The sequence below is a fragment of the Pipra filicauda genome, unplaced genomic scaffold (assembly GCF_003945595.2).
Source record: "Pipra filicauda isolate LSUMZ 115617 unplaced genomic scaffold, ASM394559v2 scaffold5_size6683894_pilon, whole genome shotgun sequence".
Lineage (NCBI taxonomy): Eukaryota > Metazoa > Chordata > Aves > Passeriformes > Pipridae > Pipra > Pipra filicauda.
Window position 1 is genome coordinate 1299376 of NW_024104754.1, and position 22911 is coordinate 1322286.

Here is a 22911-nt window from a genome sequence, read left to right on the forward strand (position 1 = left end):
ACCCAAAAGAAAGTTAGAGGCAACTTGAGCATAGCTCTGGTTATCTCTAAGAGTATAAGATATTTAAGACTGGCATTTTAATCTGCTTGGCAAATGAAGGTTGAGATCCAATGAACGAAAGCTGTATTTACAAAACAAAATTTAAAAGATACATCTGTGAGAACAGGCGAAGCAACTCTCGTACTCTTGGAAAGGGAGCACTCGGGTTTTTTTCTGTGCAAACCTTTCTTCAGTAGCTTGGGGAATGGCAGGGGAAAGAACCTGCCATTTCTCCTTTTGAGAGAGTTGGTATCTGTGCTTTGGCATTCAGCACCACAGTCTCTGAGAGCATGAGAAAAAAAACAGTAGTTACAACTTTCATCTTTCTACCTGACTGACTAAAGTGACTTGACTTTCTATAGTTTAATTTGGTTAAATTAGCCAAAATGTAACTTCTAGGTTTCTTCTTTCACAGTATAGTTATATCAGATTCCGTCTTATCAGACTGCTCACATATTAGTACAAGTGCTGGGTAAAGGTGTTTGGAATTACAGTAAGGCAAACTCGTTGGGCGAGTTGATGGTCCATGATCTGTTGCCAGCATGCAGACATGTCAGACTTTTAGAAGCAGCATCTGCCTGAGCTGTCTGGGGACACAAAAAGAACTGAAGACATCTTACAATGGATCAAAAAGAGAGATGTGACTTGATTAAAGTGTAATTTTCTTCTGTGTTTAGCCATTCTACGTGTTATCTAAAATTGAGTGCTCATGTCATGTCAACAAGTATATAATCACCTTAGTTCCTCATAATTAATTACTGAGAGGAAATTCAGGAAGGAAGGAAGAATTGTGTTCCCTATTATACCCCCTATTTTTATTGTATATATATTTTTACTTCTCTATCCTGGTTTTGTCTTTGAGGATTTTGGTTTGCTTGTCTTCATCATCTTTTTGTCTCTCATTTTTACTTTTTACTCTTCTCACTGTATTTCTCCTTGGATATTTTTCTGAATCTTGGCATTGCCTTGTCTTCCCTTTTGCCAAGATGTTGCTTCCTAACCAGAACACTCTCTTGTCCTCTGTCTGCTATTTGCCATTGCTTCTTTCAACTCATCGTTTTCTCTGGATCTTTCAACTCATCGTTTTCTCTGGATCTGTTAACTTATCCAAGAGATAGTTAATAAGTTTTTTATATATATATATATAAATAAGTTAATAAGTTGTAAGCTTCTTTTCAAAGCTTACCCTAGAATATTCAGCATGAGGTGTTGGTTAAATCTTGCATTCAAAAAAAATCATCCCTCTTGATGTTCTCGTGTTCCATGTTGTTTTAATCTGTCAGCTTTGTAGGGGTTTTCTTTTGTCTCTCATTGCATCACTAATTGCTTTGCTACACATTATGTGCACCGTTAGCGGTTCTTATCCTTAATTTATTTTAACTACCTTCATCCTTTCCTAGATTCCCTAGGTCATGTGAGTCAATATTTTTCCCAGAATATTTTTCGCTGCCCATCCAGTTTTTTCAAGAGACATGAGTTTTAAATTAGAATCTTTGGAGGTTTATTTGGATACAGTCTTATTGATATTATTGTGATTTAGTTCTGCATAAGAGAGGGTTTATTTAAATTGCTGTCATGGGACTCTTTTTGTAATGAATGATTTTTTCATGTTTATCATACTATGTTTATTTGTCTTCACTCTAGCTATAATCTACAGGAATTTATAAGCCGTACTTTTTTTTTTTAAAGCAGACAAAAATTTAAGTATTTTAGAATAAAGCTTATTGGATGGAATAGGAGAAGGAACAAATAAATTCCACTCCACGTACAGTCCTCTTGCTCAGAAGGCATATTACCTTGAAGGATAATTCCTTTTTTTTAAAAATGGTACTCTTACACATCTTGTACATTTCTTTACACTTCAGGATTTATTCAGTCTATTACTTCAGAATATTTATAATGATCCTCCTAATGGTCCATTGGATATATACCACCATGAACTAATGTATTCCCTCTCTAAGTGTTCATTTCTGAACTAGACTGGCAGGGCTATCAGAATAATATCAGTTCATACAATGCTAAACTGAAAAGAGTAAGTAGAGTCTGAGTCATAATGTACAAAGAAGGTGTAATCGTTGCTTCCTGTTAAAATGCAAGGTTTAAGTGCTTGCTTTTCAGTATTGCATGTTCGGTACCAGCCATATCAGTCATATGGTCATAAACTTCCTTTATGGGGCAACTGCTATGTTTATTTGTATTTCTGTAGAGCATCATCTAAGAAAATTCTCCCCTCTGTGAAATGGAGGGATAAGATGTCTTCCTCTTTGAAAATAAGAGCTAAATTAGACGAAGAAATTAAAGAAGTGAAAGTGGCAAAACCACTTCAGTGATTCTGTGAAGCAAGTCCCCATTTTTATGGGAGCAATATAGTAAAAACATTTTATTCTTTATGGAAAGTGGGCCCCAAAAAGCATGTCTCAGGGAGTTGAAAAGCCACAAGTACCCTGTGTTACCTTGTGTTCAGAGCAATATGAAGCCTAAGGGCAGAGTGACCAGGGTATGACAGGGCCTTTGCTCTGCTTTGCCATCCGGGGCAGCAGGAGGTCTCAGCAGGAGCACAGAACTGTGTTACCATGTTCCATGTTAGACTCCAAATTGTCTATTCTTCCCTTGGCAATCTTCCTGCGCTTCTTGAAAGAATCAGTTTGTAGCATCCCTCTAAGCCTTCCCTGAGCCAACTTTTACCTTTCCAAGAGTGGATATGCTTCACTGGGCAGTGCCTTCAGGCAGGTGACCTACTCAGGCCTCTTAAACTGGCTGATGTACAGTGGGAGTTTGAATCACATACAGTTCAGGACTTTCCCTTAGAAATTTATCTGTGAGATTTTCACTTTCAGATATAAAGAGATATTTTACTTTCTCATACGTTTCTACAAATGTGCTGCGTAATTGAAGTATTTTAATATTCCAGCTACAGAAGTGTAGTGTCTAGACACCACCATATGTATTTCAGTCAGGCACAAAAGTATTACTGTCCCATTTTTATTTCTTTGGCAACCGACATTCTCCTGCTTTGCAAATTCACAGAGCAGTGATTTTAATAGAAAAGCAAAATACTACATTGTACTAAAGATGTGAACTGGTTATAAATAAAAATCTTTAGTATTACTTCCACTGTTTCAGTTGCTGTTAATTTGCTAGTACCTCTTTAGCTCTCTGAGACTTCTGTGAATAAATGAGGTAACAAAGCATAATTATAAGTCAGTTATACTAAATTTTTGATTTGAAGCTTGACCACTGAAATACACAGCTGTATGTTTTCACCTTCATCCCAAAATATTTCTGAAATAAAACGCTCCTTTCTGTCTCAGTGAAGCCAGAAACTGAAACTGGAAACTGAAGAGTAAATGACAGAAATGAATGATGCCTTCTCAGATTCTGAAAAAGGCTAATGAAACCTTGCAGCTGCCAAATTGGATTGAAACCAGTGGCCTGTGAATTGCAGTGTTCAAGGGAGAAAGTCAAAGATAATCCAGATGTTCCCAAGCAGAACACTTTGCAATATTTTTTCAACCACTTTCTTTCTGTTTGTATGGACTAAAAAATTATATAACTGAGATTTGTTTTAATACATTTTCTGAAGGTTATTATTTGACCTTCAAGATAATTTAACGTGCTTAGCACATTATTTCTGTCTGTACTCATTACTTGAAAGGTGGCTTTTAATTTATCAGATATATACCCTTTTCAATCACAGATTGCTCATGTGATGGAGGTTTCTTAGAAGGTTTCTTTTGACAACCTCTTTATAGTCTTCCTGAGGCACTTTTCTTTTGGCAATGCATAAAGTCAGTCTTGAAAAGGAGATTTGTGCATAATTCTGGAACTGACTACCTTTTGCCATTTATTTTTGCTCATTATTTTGCTGCCTGATGAAATATTGTAAGCAGGAGATTTGTGAATAAATCTTGATTTAAGTGTGTTTTGAAGAGCTAGTTGATGTTTTGTTCATTTGTGGGCTTGCATTTGTTTTGCAGCTGAGCCCATAATTCATTGTTAATCTGCTAAATCACTTAGTGGCAGCAAAATAGTCATGTAAAGACACAAGCAAAAAGAGGCAAATGTGTATTCATGTTTTACGAAATATATAGCATCATTCTCTTCTGAGAAAGAGTGAAAACAGATATCCAGCTTGGTTTTTACTAGATCAGGACCTGTATTACAAAAAAGCCCCAAACTTAAAGAGTGGATTACTTGACCTTCTCAAGTAATTAGAGTTCTGCAGTCTGTTTAACTTTCAATTCACTACAAATTTATCGTATGCTGTTGGATTCAATCCAGACTTCTGTAACTGTGTATAGCCTATGGAAAATAAAGAGCATCCATTCCAGTAAAGAGGAAAATATCAGATAAGTCTGTTTCTGTAATTAAAAGATAGTAAAATACTTAAGGAAGAATATTTTTGTTTCAGCAGCGAGGCAGTAATGTCTTCTGTTCTGCTTGCTCTTAACCAATTCTTTTCCCTCAGTAGGTTTTAATCTTGGTTTAAAACAGCATAACCTTGTTAGAATTAAGGCACTTACACATTATTTGAATAGCTATATGCCTTTGATATTCTAGAAGATAATAAGTTGAAGTTGTATGTTAACAGTTGTGAACTAGATACTTACGCAAGAAAAACAGTCCTCAGAGAAAAGAGAGGGGGAGAGTGGAAAAGGAGAAACTATTTAGAAATTAATCAATTGCTAGTGAAAAAGTGTGTGGAGAGCGAATTTGGCAGAAGCATACTCCTTCTTCCCCTTTCCCTCAAATTTTTTCCCAGGAGGTACTGTACCTTTCATTCTCACAGAATAAAGGTCATTTTACCAGTGTTCCCTAGGAGCTTGGGTAAGGGACATTACTGGAAAACTCTCTAGTGTAGTAAGGCCCTCTGATTACTATCCACTATTGGCTGTTCAAGCTTGCAGCAATGAAATAACAAAGAGAAGTCCGAGGGCAAGCAAAAAAGACTTCAAGGCCTTGGGATGATTGGTTGAATGGTCAGGAGCACAGGTAGTGATTTCCTCAATTCTTCTGTTAACAAGGAATAATATTGATAGGAATAGGCAGATCCATCAGGCCAGCGTGTGGCTCTGAGGTTGATGTAATTGGAAAAATTTTGAGTTTTTTGACCATGGGATGATCTATAACACCTGCTCTACTGAAACCTGATGGCATGCACCTATCTCAGAGGGAAAAAAAGAGTTCTAGCACACAGGAGCTAGCGGGGCTCATTAATAGAGCTTTAAACTAGCTTGGAAGGGGGAAAGGGAAAATACCAGGCTTGCCAGTGATGAGCAATAGGATGGTGCACCAAAACTTGAGGAAAGGAGCACTAATGGGATCCCTCAATCTGCTTCATGAGGTGTTGACTACAATGTACCACACCTGAAATGTTTCTACCCTAATGCACATAGGATGAGGAACAAAGAGTTCAAAGCTTTGACCCAGTCCTGGAGATTTCTTAGGGTCACAGAATATGCCGAGTTGGAAGGGACTCACAAGGATCATTGAGTCCAACTCCTGGCCTTGCACAGGACCATCCTCAAGAATCACACCACGTGCCTGAGAGTATCATCCAAACTCTTCTTGAACTCTGTCAAGTTTGGTTCTGTGACCACTTTTCTGGGAAGCCTTTTCCAGTGGCCAGCCACTCTCTGGGTGAAGAACTTCTTTCTAATATCCAACCTAAACCTCCCCTGAGACAACTTCAGGCCATTCCCTCAGTTGCCCAAAACCACACACAGTACTCAAGGTGAGGCTGCCCCAGTGCAGAGCAGAGCAGGACAATCCCCTTCCTCGACCAGCTGGCGATGCTTTGCCTGATGCCCCCCAGGACACAGTTGGCCCTCCTGGCTGCCAGGGCACTGCTGACTCATATTCAGCTTGCCATTGACCAGGACCCCCAGGTCCCTTTCCATGGCACTGCTTTCCATTCATGCAAAAGATTATTCTGGGAAGTACTGAAAAGCACCTGAAGGACAACGCAGTCATTGGTCACAGCCAGAGAAGCTTCATGAAGGGGAAGTCCCTGCTTGTCGAACTTGATTTCTTTCTATGACAGGGTAGCCCAGCTAGTTGGTCCCGGGAAGCCAGCTGATGTAATCTTTTTGGACTGCAATGAAGCTTTTGATGCTGTCTCTCACAGTATCCTTCTGGACAAAATGTCCAGCATACATCTGGATAACCAGGTTATGTGATGGGTAAGCAATTGGCTCACAGATGGGGCACAAGTGAATGGGGGTAACATCAGACTGGCATCCAGTCACTTATTGGGGTTCCACTGGGCTCCATTCTTGATCCAGTTCCCTTCATCATCTTCATTAACAATCTTGATATATGACTCAAAGGAATATGAAATAAGTTTGCCAACACCACTAAATTTGGGGAAGCTGTTGACTCCCTTGAGGGCAGAGAGGCCATGCAGAGAGACCTCAGCAAATTAAAGAAATGGGCAATCACCAACCATACGAAGTTCGACAAGGGAACGTGCCGTATTCTGCACTTGGGATGGGGCAACCAAGGATATACAGACAGACTGGGGAATGAGATGCTGGAAAGCTGTGCCATGGAAAGGGACCTAGGGGGGGTCCTGGTCAATGGCAAGTTGAATATGAGTCAGCAGTGCCCTGGCAGCCAGAAGTGCCAACCGTGTCCTGGGGGGCATCAGGCCCAGCATTGCCAGCCGATTGAGGGAGGAGTGCTCTGCTCTGCACTGGGGCAGCCTCACCTTGAATATTGTGTGCAGTTTTGGGCACCACAATATAAGAAAGACATTAAGCTACTAAAGAGTGTCCAAAGGAGGGCAATGAAGACGGTGAAGAGCCTTGAGGGGAAGCCATGTGAGGAGTGGCTGAGGTCACTTGGTCTGTTCAGCGTGGAGGAGACCGAGGAGAGACCTCATTGCAGTTACAACTTCCTCGTGAGTGGATGTGGAGGGGCAGGCACTGATCTTTTCACTCTTATGACCAGTGACAGAACTTGAGGAAATGGCATGAAGCTGAGTCAGTGGAGGTTTAGATTGGATATCAGGAAAAGGTTTTTCACCCAGAGGCTGGTTGGGCACTGGAACAGGCTCCCTAGGGAAGCAGTCGCAGCACCAAGCCTGACAGAGTTCCAGAAGTGTTTGGACAATGCTTTCAGGCACATGATAGGATTCTTGGGAATGGTCCTGTGCAGGGCCAGGAATTGGACTCGATGATTGTTGTGGGTCCCTTCCAACTCTGTATATTCTATGATTCAATATAGTTAGACTACTGTGATTTAGCATTAGTCTTTTCTCTTGCTCAATTAAGGTTTGTGTAACTGTGCTGAGTCCTAAGAAGCTAAGGATCATGTGAGTAGCTACTGCCTTTTCCAGTTGTCTTGTATGCTGTGATTTGGTATGTACAGTCTCTAGATACAGTTTATGCCTGGTCGTCTGGATAGACATGAGAATGCCATGCTTACAGATCTGGTTAAGAGGACTTAAGGGAGATTGGTGCCCAGTACAGTCAAGACTCGCACAATTCTAGCTGTTTTGAGGAAAGGATATTCAATTGCCTTTGGAGTCTCCTAGATCAAGTCAATGGGCAGACAATTGCTTTAGACCTGGAGCTATTTTGCCCGGATCCTATGCTTCTGATATTAATTCCAATTTTGTTGTAAATCCTGTATTTCTGATCTCCTGGTCTCTTGAGGCAATTGCTGCTATGGTTCCAAACCATGGAGGTTCCATGTAGCAACATTCAGATTGGTGACACCTTTCCGCTGACCTAAAAAGCACCTTCAAATGCCTGCCTCCATGCACATGGAAGATATATTATTGATTCTCCACTCCTGCAAGCACTTAAACTCTACAGTTTCTGTCTTGACCTTACAGAGCTGAATACAGTACACTGCTTCCTACTGAGTGGACTTCAGTGAAATATATTACTGGAAGTCAGTCAAACTTCAGTGGACTTCAATAGGAGACAGGTGAATAGGAGCCTGTTCAGGGTCTGAATTTTTCATTGAGATCAGTGAAAACCACTTACTGATTTGAATGGGCCAGAAGCTGAGTGTATCAGGAAATTTTCTGAGCCCTCTTGAGAATTACCTGGTTATTTTTGGAGGATTACCCAAGATGGGGATGCTCTGGAGTGGCAGGACTTTAAACTTGTATAAGAATTTATCAGGTATTATTAAGTTTCGGTTATTAATGTATTTTAGTAGAAATTTTTTTTTCCTGTAACCTTTTGTAAGCAAATCTCGTTATTATGCATGGTTGAATTTGTGCTTTTTCTATGGCTGTTTCACTTGGTGTTTTGAAATATGCATGAATAGTTTAATTTAATGTAAAAACCTGTACATAAACCTAGGAAACTGTCAATGATTCTATTGTCTCTTCAGTCTGCTAGAAAAATAGTTCACAACATGCTTGTATGGGGTGGTGATTGCCAGAGCCTGTTCATGGTGACAGTTGTTGGCTGTTCATCTCCTAATTTCTCATTAGAAACAATGGTAGGTCAATCAGTTGCAATTTGGTTACTGGAGGCACTGTGTTGATTTCTGTTGATAAAATGTGTGATGGTGTTTACTGGAATAGTTTAAAAAATAGTAGATGTGTTTTCAGTTTTCTCAAGTTTGTCATAAATGAAAATATTTGTTTTCTCATTGCCAACAAATATCTATTATCCGTGATCTGTAATTAGGCTCACAGCTTAATGGTAAAGAATGAGTGGTGCTCGCTGAACTGCATCATTGGCCTTACTGTGGTAAAATGACCAATTTTGTTTCACCAGCTGTGACTTGGAGGCAGGTTGAATGACAGGGAGCACATAAAGCTCTACAGATTAAAATATTTCCGGCATACAACTGTGTGTGTATCAATCAGAATTCAGCAGCAGTTCCTGCTTGATAAGCTTGTTAATGTCTTCATGTTCTAAGGAACATTGTTCTCCTGTATGGGGTGTCTTGTACAGTCTCAACCCTGCATTTCTTACTGAAGCAAAACTCCCAGTGAAAAACAGCATGACCATTGAACAGAATTACAGAAAAACTCCTCACAAGGGCAATGCATCTGCCTAAGGAAATAGAGCATGTAGTTCTGTGACTAATTATGAATTATTGAAAGAACTAAAGGAAAAACACACAAAGTTGGGAAATAAATGGTTGATTACTTGTCTTGCATCTAAAGAAGACATTTTCAAAGACAAGCCCAATTATAGCTGCTTTTTCCAGTAATGTTTCTATCTACTTCTCACAGTGTCCATCACTCATAATAGAAAATAAGACTATATTGTCCTTCAGCTTCTTATACATGTGACAAGGATGATTGAAAGGTTGCATGCAGTGTGTTCTAATTTTATATGAAAATAGTAGATTAGGGTATGTCAACAAGAGGTAGCTTTTTTAGTTTTTCTACGAGTGTGTTTTGAGTGCTGCAGAATCAGCCAGGTGTTAGCAAAATGCCGTGATGTTAGCTGATGCAAGTATACAAAAGCCATAGAACTCCATATGTTGGAATTAATATAGTCTGGAATCGCAAATGGCCCTAGTTTGATCCTTGAGCTGAAGTGGTCAGGCAAGCGTTGTTTCTCTGTGGTTTAGCATCTGATCACGTATGTGAGTTGTTTTACCTTTTCTCTTTAATGTGATACGAATCAAGATATGAATTACAGGTATCGAATGGATTATTAATGGATTATTAATTTTAAACTGCAAAAGACTTGGTGTGCTCACAAAAAAATGCCTAGAGGTACCTTTGCGTATTTTGCCTTTTCCTGTTACCCTAGAACTTGACCTTGAGTCTTTACTGCAGAAATCCACCTCTGGAGGTGCCATGGAAGCAGTGATGTTTTCTGCTATCACCACGAAACAGTTTCTGGTGTCTTAGGCAAAGTGAAGGTAGGAAGCTGACACTGTTATGCCCCTTTCTGGAATCATTTATGGACATGATGCTGGAAAAGGATGAGCTGATTTTTTACTTTGTAGTTAAGGTACTGTTTTTCTTCAAGGGTACTTCAATTAAGTAAGGTTCTGGTTTTGTTTATCAGCTCAATTTTATTGATGGGGTACCTGAAAAGCATCAATTTAACGACCTAAATACAGAGGCCCAGTAGTTGTATGTTTTTACTACAAAAGCACTAAGAATAATGTAGTATCTTCTATCAACAAATACAAAAGTATCAAAGCTCAGGAAAACATCTGTAGAGTTACAAATTCCTTGGTCGTGTTGATTTGGCTCAGCCTGCAAGAGAATAGCTATCAGTGAGAGCTTAGCAGCTTAGTAACTTTTTAGACAAAACATGTTCTATATGGTTAAAAACATGACTTTCTCCTTTAATCATTAACATGGAAATGACTGAATGTGTTTCCTGAATCACATCTGCTCTGCTGATCTGTTCTTCCGTGATGAAATCCCACCTGTTTCCATCATAACAGCTGCAACTAGTGTAAAGTATCTCTGTCTTTTTTCTGAATGTTCTTTGTGAGATTGTTAACAAAGCCTCCAAAACATATGCTTTTTGTAAGCACCATTGTTACCTCCATGGGAAGACTTTGAGAACAGTGTGAACAGAAAAGACAAAACTGCATGTTTCATGAATAGTAGCAGCTTTTGAAAAAGCAAATTACTTTGCAGTGAAATTCAAAATTTCACAGTAAATATTCAGTAGACATTCTAAAAAGAAATACACTGTACTTCTCAGTACAATAGAAGTTGATGTTATCAGAATTCAAAATGTCAGACAGACTACCATTCCTGCAGCATAAAGACTAATAACATATACTAATCTCAGCTGGCTGTTCCTTAAAGCTGTCTGCAGAGGTCACATATGTGGGATGTGTGGACTGATAACCATTTAACCATTTTCATCACAGAGAAAGATGTTCTTAAAGTTTACCTTTCTTTGATAAAGGATTTTTTTTTCTGGAAGTGTATCTAGAAATAGTTTTGTTGGGTTTGGTTTTGTTTGTTTGTTTTTTAATGCTTATGAAATAATCAGATTCTGTGATGTGCACAAGCATATGAGCCTGGTAAAGGGGAGGCAACCCTGAAATATTATTGTCGTTGAAAATAGCCAATCATATTTTTTTCCCTAATGGTGAATTTGATAAGTGATGCCCATCTGAAACATTCTGGATTTCTTCACTTCATGAAAAAATTGTATTCCCTTAGTCCCTTAGAGAAAAATAATAACGCAGTCATCTCAGCAAACTTGTCAACCTGCAGTGTAATTTGAAGGCTGCTTTTGTTTTGAAAAGATATAGATGAAAAAAAGTGGTCAAGCTACACTGCAATTTTTTTCAAACCATTTTGCCTGTATTTTTTAGAGTAATTGTTAAATGGAACTACTCTTTGAATGAATATGCATGAAAAATTACAGACTATTGAGCAAATCAGCACTAATTCATGTTGTTTATGCTGTTTGCCTTTTTGTTTTGCGAGATGTTTCCAAGCAGTGTTATGCTATGGAATTTGGCCATGCTATAAATGAAGTGATTCATGATACAATGCAGAATATATTGTGTATTTCTGTTGTAGAATGTCTTATTGTGATTTTTTTCTCTGCCAATTCAGTAATACGTGACCCTCAAATGCAGCAAAAGATAAATCTTTAAGTTTCGTAAAACACAAGTGTAATCTCAAAAAGTTAAATGAAGCATCAGTACTTAGCAAATTTTAAGTTGCAGAGGAAACCTCTGAAGGATAACATAGTATAATATAGTGATTTTATGAACAGTTCCTACTCTAAGTTGGTCCACTGAAATTTGAGCCTCTTAAAATTGGTTCACTTAATATGACCTATAGGTCTTGCTTTGTATGTTTATGTAATCAAACTGTAACAGTAACAATTAGGAAGGAAAGGAATTATATGCCAACTAACGTGGAACTCATCTGAGTTGAAAAAAATTGTTCTTAGGAAGGCCATCTTGCTATGTAATGTAAAAATACTGTCTGCTAAATGTCAGTTTAAAAATAGCATCTATTTTTAACAGTTTTAGAGTTTACAGTGTCATACAAACTGAATATAGATTGAAACCCAGACTGAAAATCCTACAGGTGGTTGACAGTTCAGTAGTTCCTATGATATCCATACTTTAAAAGTTTTGAGCGGACTCAGTGACCTGGGGTAAAGGGCTAAAGTGGTGTGATGGCGAGGTTAATACTGCATTTTCACTTGGACTGAATTGAAAGGGAAATGTTGGGAAGTACACTGAGCTATACTGACTACCAGCTTCAAAGGTATTGACATAAAAGGAGAAGGACATGAAAAGAGAGCTGTCAGTGAATGAGCAGCAGCAGGAAAAACCCACCAGGCATCTGAAGGGGACATGTAGACGATTTGACTATTACTTTCTTAATCATCATTTTCTCCCTAGTGGAACTAGTATCATCTTTGATGATTATCCATGAGATAATTCCAGTAAACATTAACATTTTACATCCCAAAACTTTGTTTTTCAGAAATCCTCCTCCTACTTTGCTACATCCTGAAAAATGGTGCAGAGGATTCAACCATTTCATTTCACAGTGAGTTTTATTTTCTTATAAAAACAGCTTATTCAGCAAGACCTATGTGTGCCAATCTGAAAACAGAATTTGTTTATGGAGTTGCTGCTTTTGCAGGTTTTTGATTTCAGTTTTCTTTTCATAGACTCTAGACCATGCTTCACTTTTTGAAAGCTATACAGCACAATTTGATCTTCTTATGTACTTTCTTCACAGCTTCTCTGAACTCCTTAGTTGATTTGCTTCTTAATTTTGATGGAACTAGAACAGATTTGTAACTATACCTGATTTTCTTGATGGTTTTGCAGTGAAATTTTGCATCAAGGAGAAAAAAAGGATTAGTGATAAGACTGCTGGTCAAGTTAAAATAAGAAAGATAAGAAGAACATAATAGCCTTGTTTCCACTTTACTAATGTTCAGTACATTGTATACAGCTCTCACCAAACTAAAATATGCTTTTGCTTTTCTTTTTCTTTTTACAGTAAAACTAGGAAATCACAGTTTAGTAGTTGCTAGCATTATATTCAAAAGTCTTACAGCAACTTTTATGAGTGATTTTTAGTGTTCTTCAGTATTTCATCAGGACCTATTACAGCCCAAACTGTGTAATGTGGGGAATAGTGTTATAAAACCCTTGGGAATTTTACACTGATCAAATAACCAAATACTTGAACACTGTTCCTCGGTGCTGAGTCTTCAAGATAGGTTTGAAAATATGCACATCTGCATTTTGAATCTGTTCTGTTCCTTGAGGCATGTAGTTACTTGTAGAGTACAATATGCCTACCTAATATTTTTTCAGCTAGTTGTGTAGTAGTGTCTTTCCATTTTAGGAGAAGTTAAAAATAGAAAGACAATTGCAAATTTTATTACTAATATGTGAAAAATATTATTTACTATGCTGATCTTTAACTGGGCAGGAAGGTGAGGTACAGTGTAATGTTTGACCTACAAAGGAAGGCCGTTACTGTCGTTGCTGCAATGTTACTCAGAATCTCTTCCAGTGCAGGTAGGAGAAGTACATTCCTCTGGAGCAAATTGACCCAAGTTCTGGTTCTCTGTAATGCATGCCCTTGTTTACTCAGCAGTGTACATTGTGATCTGTAGCAGATTTGGTGTTTAATTGCAAGGTCACCAGGTGGTGGATGAATTTCATTCTGTTATAGAAAAACATTGGGTTTTTTGTACTTATAGACCGTAGTCTGTTTTCTGGGGGACTCCATGACTCTTGGTTTATATTCCACTTGTGCTTTAGAAAGTTACTGCACCTGGTAAATAAGATCACATTCCTGTCTCAGAAATGTTCTGCATTAACCTTCAGTGTTCTTATGTAAGTTTTTCTTTCTTGGTATCTTCCCTTTTAGAAATCACCACTGAGCTTGAGAACAATACAAAAACTCAGTTGAACATAACATTTGTTCAGTTCAACATGCACTGTTTAAAACAAATCCGATATTTTATGGCTAAACTTGTTTTAAATCTAGTCTTTTGGGGTTTTGACACCTTCAAATGGTATATTTTTAATCACATGGGTTATTGTTTACTTTTGCTTAATTACTTCTTCATCAGCAACTTTTGCAGGTTCTCAAATCTTGCTTTTCATTTTTACAGTAATGTGCACAATGAAGTAAGGAAATATGCTCAAACACAGCCTCTTAATATGGAGAAATGCAGCTATTGTAATAAATGTGTAGCTCCCATTAGAGAATCCTGAAGTGGAATTCTCTGTGACATTATTTGGCTCTTGGGCACATGTTAGTAAAGTTGTTGATACAGAAGTTACAAGATGTTTTTATGGAGGCTTGGATTTACATTAGTGGATTTTCTAGAAAAATTTAAATAATGAAACTTTGGATCATACAACTGCAAACCTTTTAGCCATTACTGATAATTGGCTCATTTATATGCATTAGTTATGCATCTGTTGATGCCCACCTTGTGACAGCCTAGCTATGATAAATTAAAAGCAGTGATTGTATAAATTCCATACTGCCTTTTATCCATATGTTAGGACCTTGCCTGATGTTTCTGTCACCCTTGTGATGAGTGGTTAGCTTTTGAATAATTTCATTATCTACCTCCTTCCTGACTCTAACGTAATTTGCATAACAAGCTTATCTAGTTCAAGTCGTGGGCCAGACCTGTGTACTAACAAAAACCAAGCATACAGCTTTGGCTAAGCATACTTTTGATTTCAGTTCTGTTTATGCAGTAATTTTATTTATTCCAAGATTGCCAAACCTGGTCACTGGGCTTTTTTCACCCCACATTCTCATCCCTTTAAATACCACTATCTCAAGAGGCATTTTTGTTATAAGTGTTCTCTCACATATTACAGTGATTTACAATATACCTGAGCCGGAAATTTCAATATACTGTTGTTGGTAACTCTTTAGGCTGTTAAAATAGTGACCATATATTTTTCAGAAATGAAGTCTGTATTTTTAACTATGATACTACTGCCCCAAGAGAGAATCACTTTGCAGCAGCATTTTAGTCAGATGCAATAGTAACAAAATCTGAATGGAGAGAGTGTCAAGATAGTTCTTAGCTTGGTGAATGTATGTTTCTGTTCCCAGCATTGTTGACCTTGACTTGAGATGAAGGCTGCAATATGTTGTTCTCATAAGGATTTTTACAATGAGGATAGTGAATCTGAGTTAGATATTTTGTTTTTAAAAAGTACAGATAAGAACAATTTAAACTGTCATTTCTGGCAGCGGCCTGATTTTGTGTTTGGTGTCTACTAAGATGTGCAGCCCATCCATACTTCTAAAAGATCGGTAAAGTTCTGTGTATGTGTATTTATCTGTACTACTGTGATTATGCATGAAAAACTTGGCACTCCACTCATGATATGAGAGATGAGTAATTATCTGTTTATTTTATCTACATATTAATAGGACTTACTATTTCTATAAGACCACGTAAACAACCACAGCAGTTGTTGGAGGATTGACATCTAAAAATAATATACTTTTATGTACATTTATTTTTGTGCTGAGGTAAAATATCTGTTTTGAAGAGTTCACTCTAGTCATTTCTCATGAATATTTATGAAGACTTTTTTTGATGGCTGCAGCGTAGATGACATTGCTCTCATAGGTTAACAGTTTGTGTCCACCGCCATTTTAGACATACAGTGCTTCAGAATTGGTTCATAAAATAAATGAATAAAAATTACTATTCACAAAATTATCTTACATGCTGCAAGTAATTTTCTTGGCACTTTAAAACTTGACTGATCCCTAGGGGTAAATAGAGGAGTTAATGTGTTCTTGGAACAGAAGAATACAATAACTTTTATTTACATTACATCACAAAATGGTAATTTTAATTAAAATGAGCAGTGGTATCTCCAGAGACAGACATTCTCCTTTTAAATTTATTTAATCAATGATTAGCTATTATGGTTCTTTGAATTAATTAGTCATTCTTGAGCTGGAGGGAATTAAAGAATTAAGAAATTCAGGAAGTAATAAAGTCAAAATGTGAAGTTAAGGATTTATGGTCACATTTATCATCAAAATGTAACATTTAGCAATGACATTGCAAATACAATACAAATATAATTTTTCATCTTGATAAACTCACTTTTTTGTAGTCAATTTAAGCATGGCTTCGCAAGCTGAATTCCATATTGATGAGTCTACATTCAGATGTATTCAATTAATAGATCATCTAGATTACATAGGTTTTAAATGGTCCGTTTAGATTTAACTTCTCTGAAAGCAGACAAAATTTTTTCACAATCTAAGCGATTGTTTAGTGACATTCCGTTCGTATTACATAAAGAACATTTTACTGTTTCTGTCACTGAAAACATGATTCGCATTTGACATAACATTAATCTCACGGTGTCTAAGAGGACAAAAAGGTTTGCAAATGTAAGAAAGATACAGACTGTCATCACAGTCTGTAAGGTTGTAAGGTTACCACCAAATCTTTAAGTTTTCACGTTTCATTCACTGATGTAGACTCTCTACAGATGGACTTGAAATGCTAAATTCTCGTACCTCACAAAAGATCTCCAGCACTTTTGAATACTGCGTGAAATATATCATTATACAGAGGAATGGACATATATAATGAACACAATTATCTTCTACTTTCTATGAGCGGTTGTAGTAAAAAGTCTGCCTCAAATCAGCTGTAGTGTCAAAGTGGGATAGGTACCTAAGGGAGAAAATTTGGTACAAATGCAAAGCATAGTGTTTCTAATAAAAAGTTTCAGTTGTAAAAGGTTCTGAAGGCTCTTTGTGTTCCTGGGTCTTCAAGGACAGGCCAAAGGAATAAAGCAGACCCATTCCTGATGAAAGGCTACTCATCAGTTTCATCATACAATAAGTAAATGTATTTGGTGGTTTTAAGAGGCTCCCTAGAATTTTTCTGTTTGTATTTCTGTTGTCACTGGTAAAAATCTAAGTATTTAAAGGAGAGCAACTGTCTGACCCATGCTGGGAGCTGCAAGAGGTGCCACTCCAGAGTTTCCATTGTTTGTTCTCTAAACCATGTATATGAGCCAAACTAATTTGTTATGCTTACTTAGCCCAAATGAAACTGGGAAACCTGTTGTAGTTTTTGAAGATTTAGAAGACGTAAAGCTATTTAATACACCTAATTTTACAATTTCAGATGTGTGCTGTAAATTATACTATATAGTGTTTGATGTAGAATATTAAACTGAAAGATTTATTAAAAAAAAGGTGCTGGTGACATTTCAGTGTTTTGAGTATTTGTCTTGTTGTTAGGGAGGATTAGTAATTTACAGCATTTGCTACCAAAAGGCAGATCAATAATGTTGTGTGTTCTGGCCACCAGAATTTATACTACACATGTGATTATTGAGTTCTTTGTCATAAATTCAGTCTTTCATCCTGATATCTGATTGTAGCAGAATGAACAGTAAAATCCTTATTATTTATCATGGGATGCTGTTCAAGACAGGAGACCTATTTAACCTACATACATACCCTTGGTGCCCAGGGTTTGCTTTTTGCAAAGCAGCAGCTATAAGCGCTCCTGAAGATAAGATTATTTGTATCCTGTGTGTCCTGTTGAATTAGGACTGAAAACAGAAATGCTCTTGGCAAAGCTGTCACAGTTTTTTAGTTCATTTTTGCAAATGAGTGGCCTGCAGCAGTGGGGGTTGGGCAGACCTGGAATTGGAAAGCAGGGAAGTGTCAGAGAAGCAGGCACATCCCTGCATCACTATTACAAATGTAATTCATGAAATATCTTTTCTTCTCCACCTCTCTGCTGCGTGTGACTGACCATTGTCTGTCACAGCTACACGTGGTACAGAGGTGGGAGGAACACTCAGAGTTACAGATTGGAACAGAGCATTTTAACCAGCTAAAAACACCCTCAGTGATTGTTATTTTTTCTTCCTTGACAGGAAAGTTTCTGACCTAACGTACTTGGCCTAGATGATCTTACTTGTCACTGCCTGTCCTTTCGTTTCTCAAAACAGGGTGCTCAACCAGGCATGTGGGGGGGGCATGGGGGTGGGAAATGTCTCAGAACCCAGAGACCTCCTCCCTCCTTAGGGAGAGGTTCAAGAGTATATGACCTTACCCTTTCTCCTCTCCCTCTGGGAAATCTCCGTTCTAGATCCCCAGATGAGCCATCTCTGTCTTTGGGGGCAACCTGGTAACTGCATTTTCTGGCATTAGGAGAAGAGGATCTTAGCATTTCAGGATGACCTGAAGTCCTGTTCAGTACCCTGGAAAGCTCATCTAATAGGAGAGTCCTGGAAGGATTCCTCACTGCTAGACAGCAGGTACTTGTGCAAGCAGTGTTTGGAGGGCAGGGGAGAGTGGTCTAGAGCTGTGCATAGAGAAAGCTGTGCAAGGAAAGCACCCTGAAGACCCAGGTAGTGGCAGAGAGATAGGGACCAGTGGAGTGACAATGAGGACTTTATCTAACCATTTGTTGAACAGATCAGAGACTTTATGTCTCTGTCGCCCAGAGGTTGTTGTGTGGATTCCCCAGCTCTAATACAGAGTTTGATACAGAGTCATCATTTCTTCCAAATATTAACCCGTGCCTCTTCTGTTAACACAGATGTTAAACAGTTACTAGATGTCTGGTTGGATATTTAGTTTGTGAGACAAAATGAGTTCCAGCAATCCCCTGCTAGCAGATAAGAGATCATCAGAAAATGTAGCTTTTACAAAATGTAATAATTGAAGAAAACAAAATACTGGAGATAAATCATAATGTGACTAAGCTATGAGAGTTGGAGCTGCTTGATTTCTTTCTTTTTAAAGAAAGTACTTTTGGTCAAATAGACTATAATAGATCTGATGAAAGAGAATTTCTGAAAGAAATAACTGCTGCCACTCTACTTAGGTTAGACTGCAATAATGAATGACATTAGTAATTGTTTTCTATTTCTGAACACACAGGAGACTTAGAGCACCATTGCAGTTCTTATGAAATCTGTTTCTTTCCGTTTATTCATTAGTAAATATTAGCTCATGAAGGCTGTTAAATGTCTCTCCTTTTCAGTCATCTGATTTGCTACTTGTGAAATGGCAGTTTACATTGTCTGGACCCAGCAATTCCATCAATGTTATCATCCAAGTGCAAGCAGCCAGTGAATTTTTAGAGGCTGTCTCAGATAGGCCTGTGTATGGGAGTCTGCTCTTATCCTCTGCTAATAAATGCTTCATCTTTGCTTGTAATTGTGGCAGAATGGAAATGGTGCTTAGGAGCCTGGCTGTGAGATTGCAGCAAATGGCTGCAACCTATGTTTAATGTAGTGACACTAATGAATTCTGAGAATTAATTTTCAGCTAAGAAAGCATGATGAAAGATACTAGAATTTCAAATTAGGTAATGGATTGACTTTCGTTAAGGCAAACATGTACAATATTTGTTTCCTTTTCAATCTGTACTTAACCTTCTTGTTATTTTAGATTCAAAAAATAGCAGACCAAATATATTTTCATCATATTTTATTTGAAACCCATCTTGTAGTAGATTTGCTAGTCAATTTGCTCAGTTCAAACTAATGCACTACTTTTTTTTTTTTTTAAATTTCTTTAGGCCAAACAAATTGGCTGAATTTGCAGGTGCAGCACATTTACTGGTTTTATGAGTAATTGCAGTATGGTTGATGTTTGACAGTGCCTAAGCTAACTGTCCAAATTGGTCTTAAATAAATGCTCAGATGAGCAGCTGAAGAGTTGAAGATATTTTAGTTTTCTCCTTTCCTCAGAAGCAAATCCTTCAGTGATAAGACTTCTTAATGTTGTTTTTTACTTGCACAACACACGTACTGATTGCAGAATATTTTCTGATAAGTGAAATTGTAAAAGCTGTTTTGTTACTGTACTCTTCCAAATGTTTATATCACTGAATTTTTGTGTATTACTTCTCAATTTCTCTTTTCTGGCCTGTGTGTTAGGTATATCTCCTGACTGAATTTACTGGCAACTTTGAACTCAGACACCCATATGATTAACTTTTCCACATATTATATTTCTAAGTCAGGGTGCAGGTCAGTAAAAAACTCTGTGATAATGCTCACCTTTGTGCAGGCTTTAGCACTGTAAAAGCTGATATTCTATTTTTTTTTTCCTAAAGAGCATTACAGTGTCAATTCTGCTTCCAGTGAAGGAGATGATACCTTTCTGAACACTTGCAGTGACACTGGCAGTCTGATGTGTCATTCTTCATTAGCACATAGGTAGTGGCCCAGGGACCCTTATTTTACAGATGATGTTGAATAAGTACTGCAGCAGCAGGCATTCATGTTGCACTAAAAGCAAAGCAACACAGTTGAAATTACAGTGTGTAGAAGCAGAGCATGTAAGTACACCTCAGAATATTAATGGATCTTATCTACATAGAGAGGAATTAGGACAAAGGAATATACACCAAGGACAATCTTTTCAGTGTCACATGACAGCTCTCCATCCTGCCTTCCATTACAGCAGGCCTGGTGATACATGGAATGGGCACTGAGTATTTGAGTACACACTGAGCCCACAGTACCTACTGTGACTAAGCTACAAGCTGGTTACCACATTTGAAACATCATAAGGAGTAATTTCTGGAAGTCACCGTGTCAACACCTCTGCTGTTTTAGAGCTAAAGGAGAGTGTATGTGCCATACGCAGTGGAATTCCCTATGGCCTGCTGTGTTCCTAAAGTACTAGGAACTTGCTGTTTAACTTGATGGATTAAACCAACCTCAGTGGAACTGTACATTCTCCTGTCAGTCTCTCCCCTGAAATGAAGTAGAAGTACTTACACACAAAGTTACAGACATGAATGTAAGCAGCTCTCCCTCACTCTTGCACGGCTGTTAGTTATGAGCTCTCTACTTTGTTGTGTCATCTCACTAACCTTCTGAAAGAGCTCTTTTCTTCCAATGCAGGCACAAACTTGGCACAATAGTAGGTTTGCTGTGTCTGAGCTTGGAACAGAGTTTGATCACAGAATCATGTTGATATGTCTTGTGTCACTACCTTGGTCATCCTGTCATTTAACAAACTTTTAGTTGCATGTCAAGTGAAATCCTAAGTGACTACAGGTTGCAGAAGTACCCTACTACCAGAGAACGAAGGCTGCATATAGATGAAATAATAGATAAACATCAATAGTTGCAAAGGTGAAGAGTAGCATGCACACAAAGTGATAGTCAGTGGGGCAGGACTATACAACAAAAGCAAAGGTAGTCCTAAAGTAGACTTCAAGATCACCTCCCTCACAGAACTTACCTATGCTCATTAAAACACCTGCCAGACCTAACCAGCTCACAGTTCAGTTATGTAATAGAGAAGCTAAGAATTTTTTTCTCCAAAATGTTTTTCTTCTGTCTCTTCTTGTTGGGGTTCCTTAATGAATGCAATATCCTGGACATTTGGATGTTTCACCTAGGGTCCATCTATACAGAAAAAATAGAGTGTGTCTAGAGGTGCATTGTTCCAGAGCTCAGAGTATAATTCATATTAATAACTACATGCCACCAGGTCAAAGGTCTGTATGTTTTTCACACTTTTGATAAACGGAAGATATCCTGTCTGGAACTGTGTGATTTATTGAAAAGAATCCATTAAACTCTAATGTTATTATCCGAAAAGCAACTACCTCTTGCAGTAGGACAAAGGGTAATGATTTTAAACTAAAAGAGAGTAGATTCAGACTAGATACTGAGAAGATATTTTATCCATTGAAGGTGGTGCAACACTGTAACACGTTGCCCAGAGAGGTGGTAGATGCCCCATCCCTGGAAACATTCAAAGTCAGGTTGAACAGACATCTGAGCAACCTGATGTAGTTGAAGATGTCCCTATGCATTGCAGGGGATTGGACTAGGTGCCCTTGAAAAGTCCCTTCCAACAGAAACTATTCTATGACTTAGGTTCGCTTGGATTCAGTTATAGTACTGAAAAATCCCTTATGTAATCAAATTCAAAAGAAAATTTATATATTAACAATATAACATAAATACTGTAAATTTGTAATTATTGACAGAATGGTAAAAATCATGAGTGCATGAGCTTTTCAGACTGAAATCTCAACTTTGGATACTTACCATCAGTCTGTGATTTTGTATACTGCATAGCTTTTGTTGTTTTGTTCTCTTTTCCCTTGCCTTCCTGATGAATGTTGTCTTTCTTTCCAAATGCTTTTTTCCTTTTTCTCAGGAAACATGAATTTGAACAGGATTGGCATGGACCATATTGTCTGTGTGGTTGTATTGACTTTTAAAAGCCCCAGATTACAAAAAGGAAAAGAAGTAGGGGGGATTGTCAGAATCTGTTCAAGGCTAATGATGGATCTTTTCATGGAGGGGAAGGACTGGTATTTATAGCCTTGTGCTCAGAGGGATGAAGATAAACCAGGCTGTGTTACTTTAGTGTTTCAATCAGGAGGCTGCAGTTCAAGCCTATAGCAAAATTCACCAAAAATAGTTCCAAAACTGGTAACACATTCTACAGGCTTTCTTTTCTGGACCTGGTGTACCAAGAAGAGGTTGGCAAAGTGATTTTCAGGAACCTAAATTATTGAAGTTGTGTTCAAAGATATTTCAGGATCATTTTAAGACCAGAATTTAGGCTTCAGTAAAGTCTTTGAGGTGAGGCTAAACTTTAATAATTTGCTAATGTGTTTGGTAGTATTTTAAATCAAATAATTTGTATTTTTTAATGTAGTATAAATTTTGTACATTGTTATTGTTACTACTAGAATAGAAATTCTAAAAGGTATTAGTTTCATTGAAGTGTTTGCTAAAATGGTAGTCTTTATTTGTGATATTTTGGTCTGCAAAGGAAGTACTTTAGGTATATCTCTTAATATCAGCAAATCTGAGAAATAATTGTGAAGTATGTAATATAAATGCATCTCATAAAAAAATTCATTTTGAGCTATAATTTCCTGATAGGTACTAGAAGGTCTGATC

At 37.7% G+C, this 22911-nt stretch overlaps 1 protein-coding gene across 3 annotated transcripts in view; it reads left to right on the forward strand.

Annotated features, from left to right (window-relative positions):
• Nucleotides 1–22911, forward strand: part of MYO3B (myosin IIIB) — a 197337-nt gene that overhangs the window by 58137 nt on the left and 116289 nt on the right. For all 3 annotated transcript variants that reach the window (XM_039387963.1, XM_039387964.1, XM_039387965.1), the window contains one exon: nt 12449–12514. In XM_039387963.1, coding sequence (XP_039243897.1) covers nt 12449–12514 — 66 coding nt within the window. The remainder of the gene's footprint in view (nt 1–12448; nt 12515–22911) is intronic.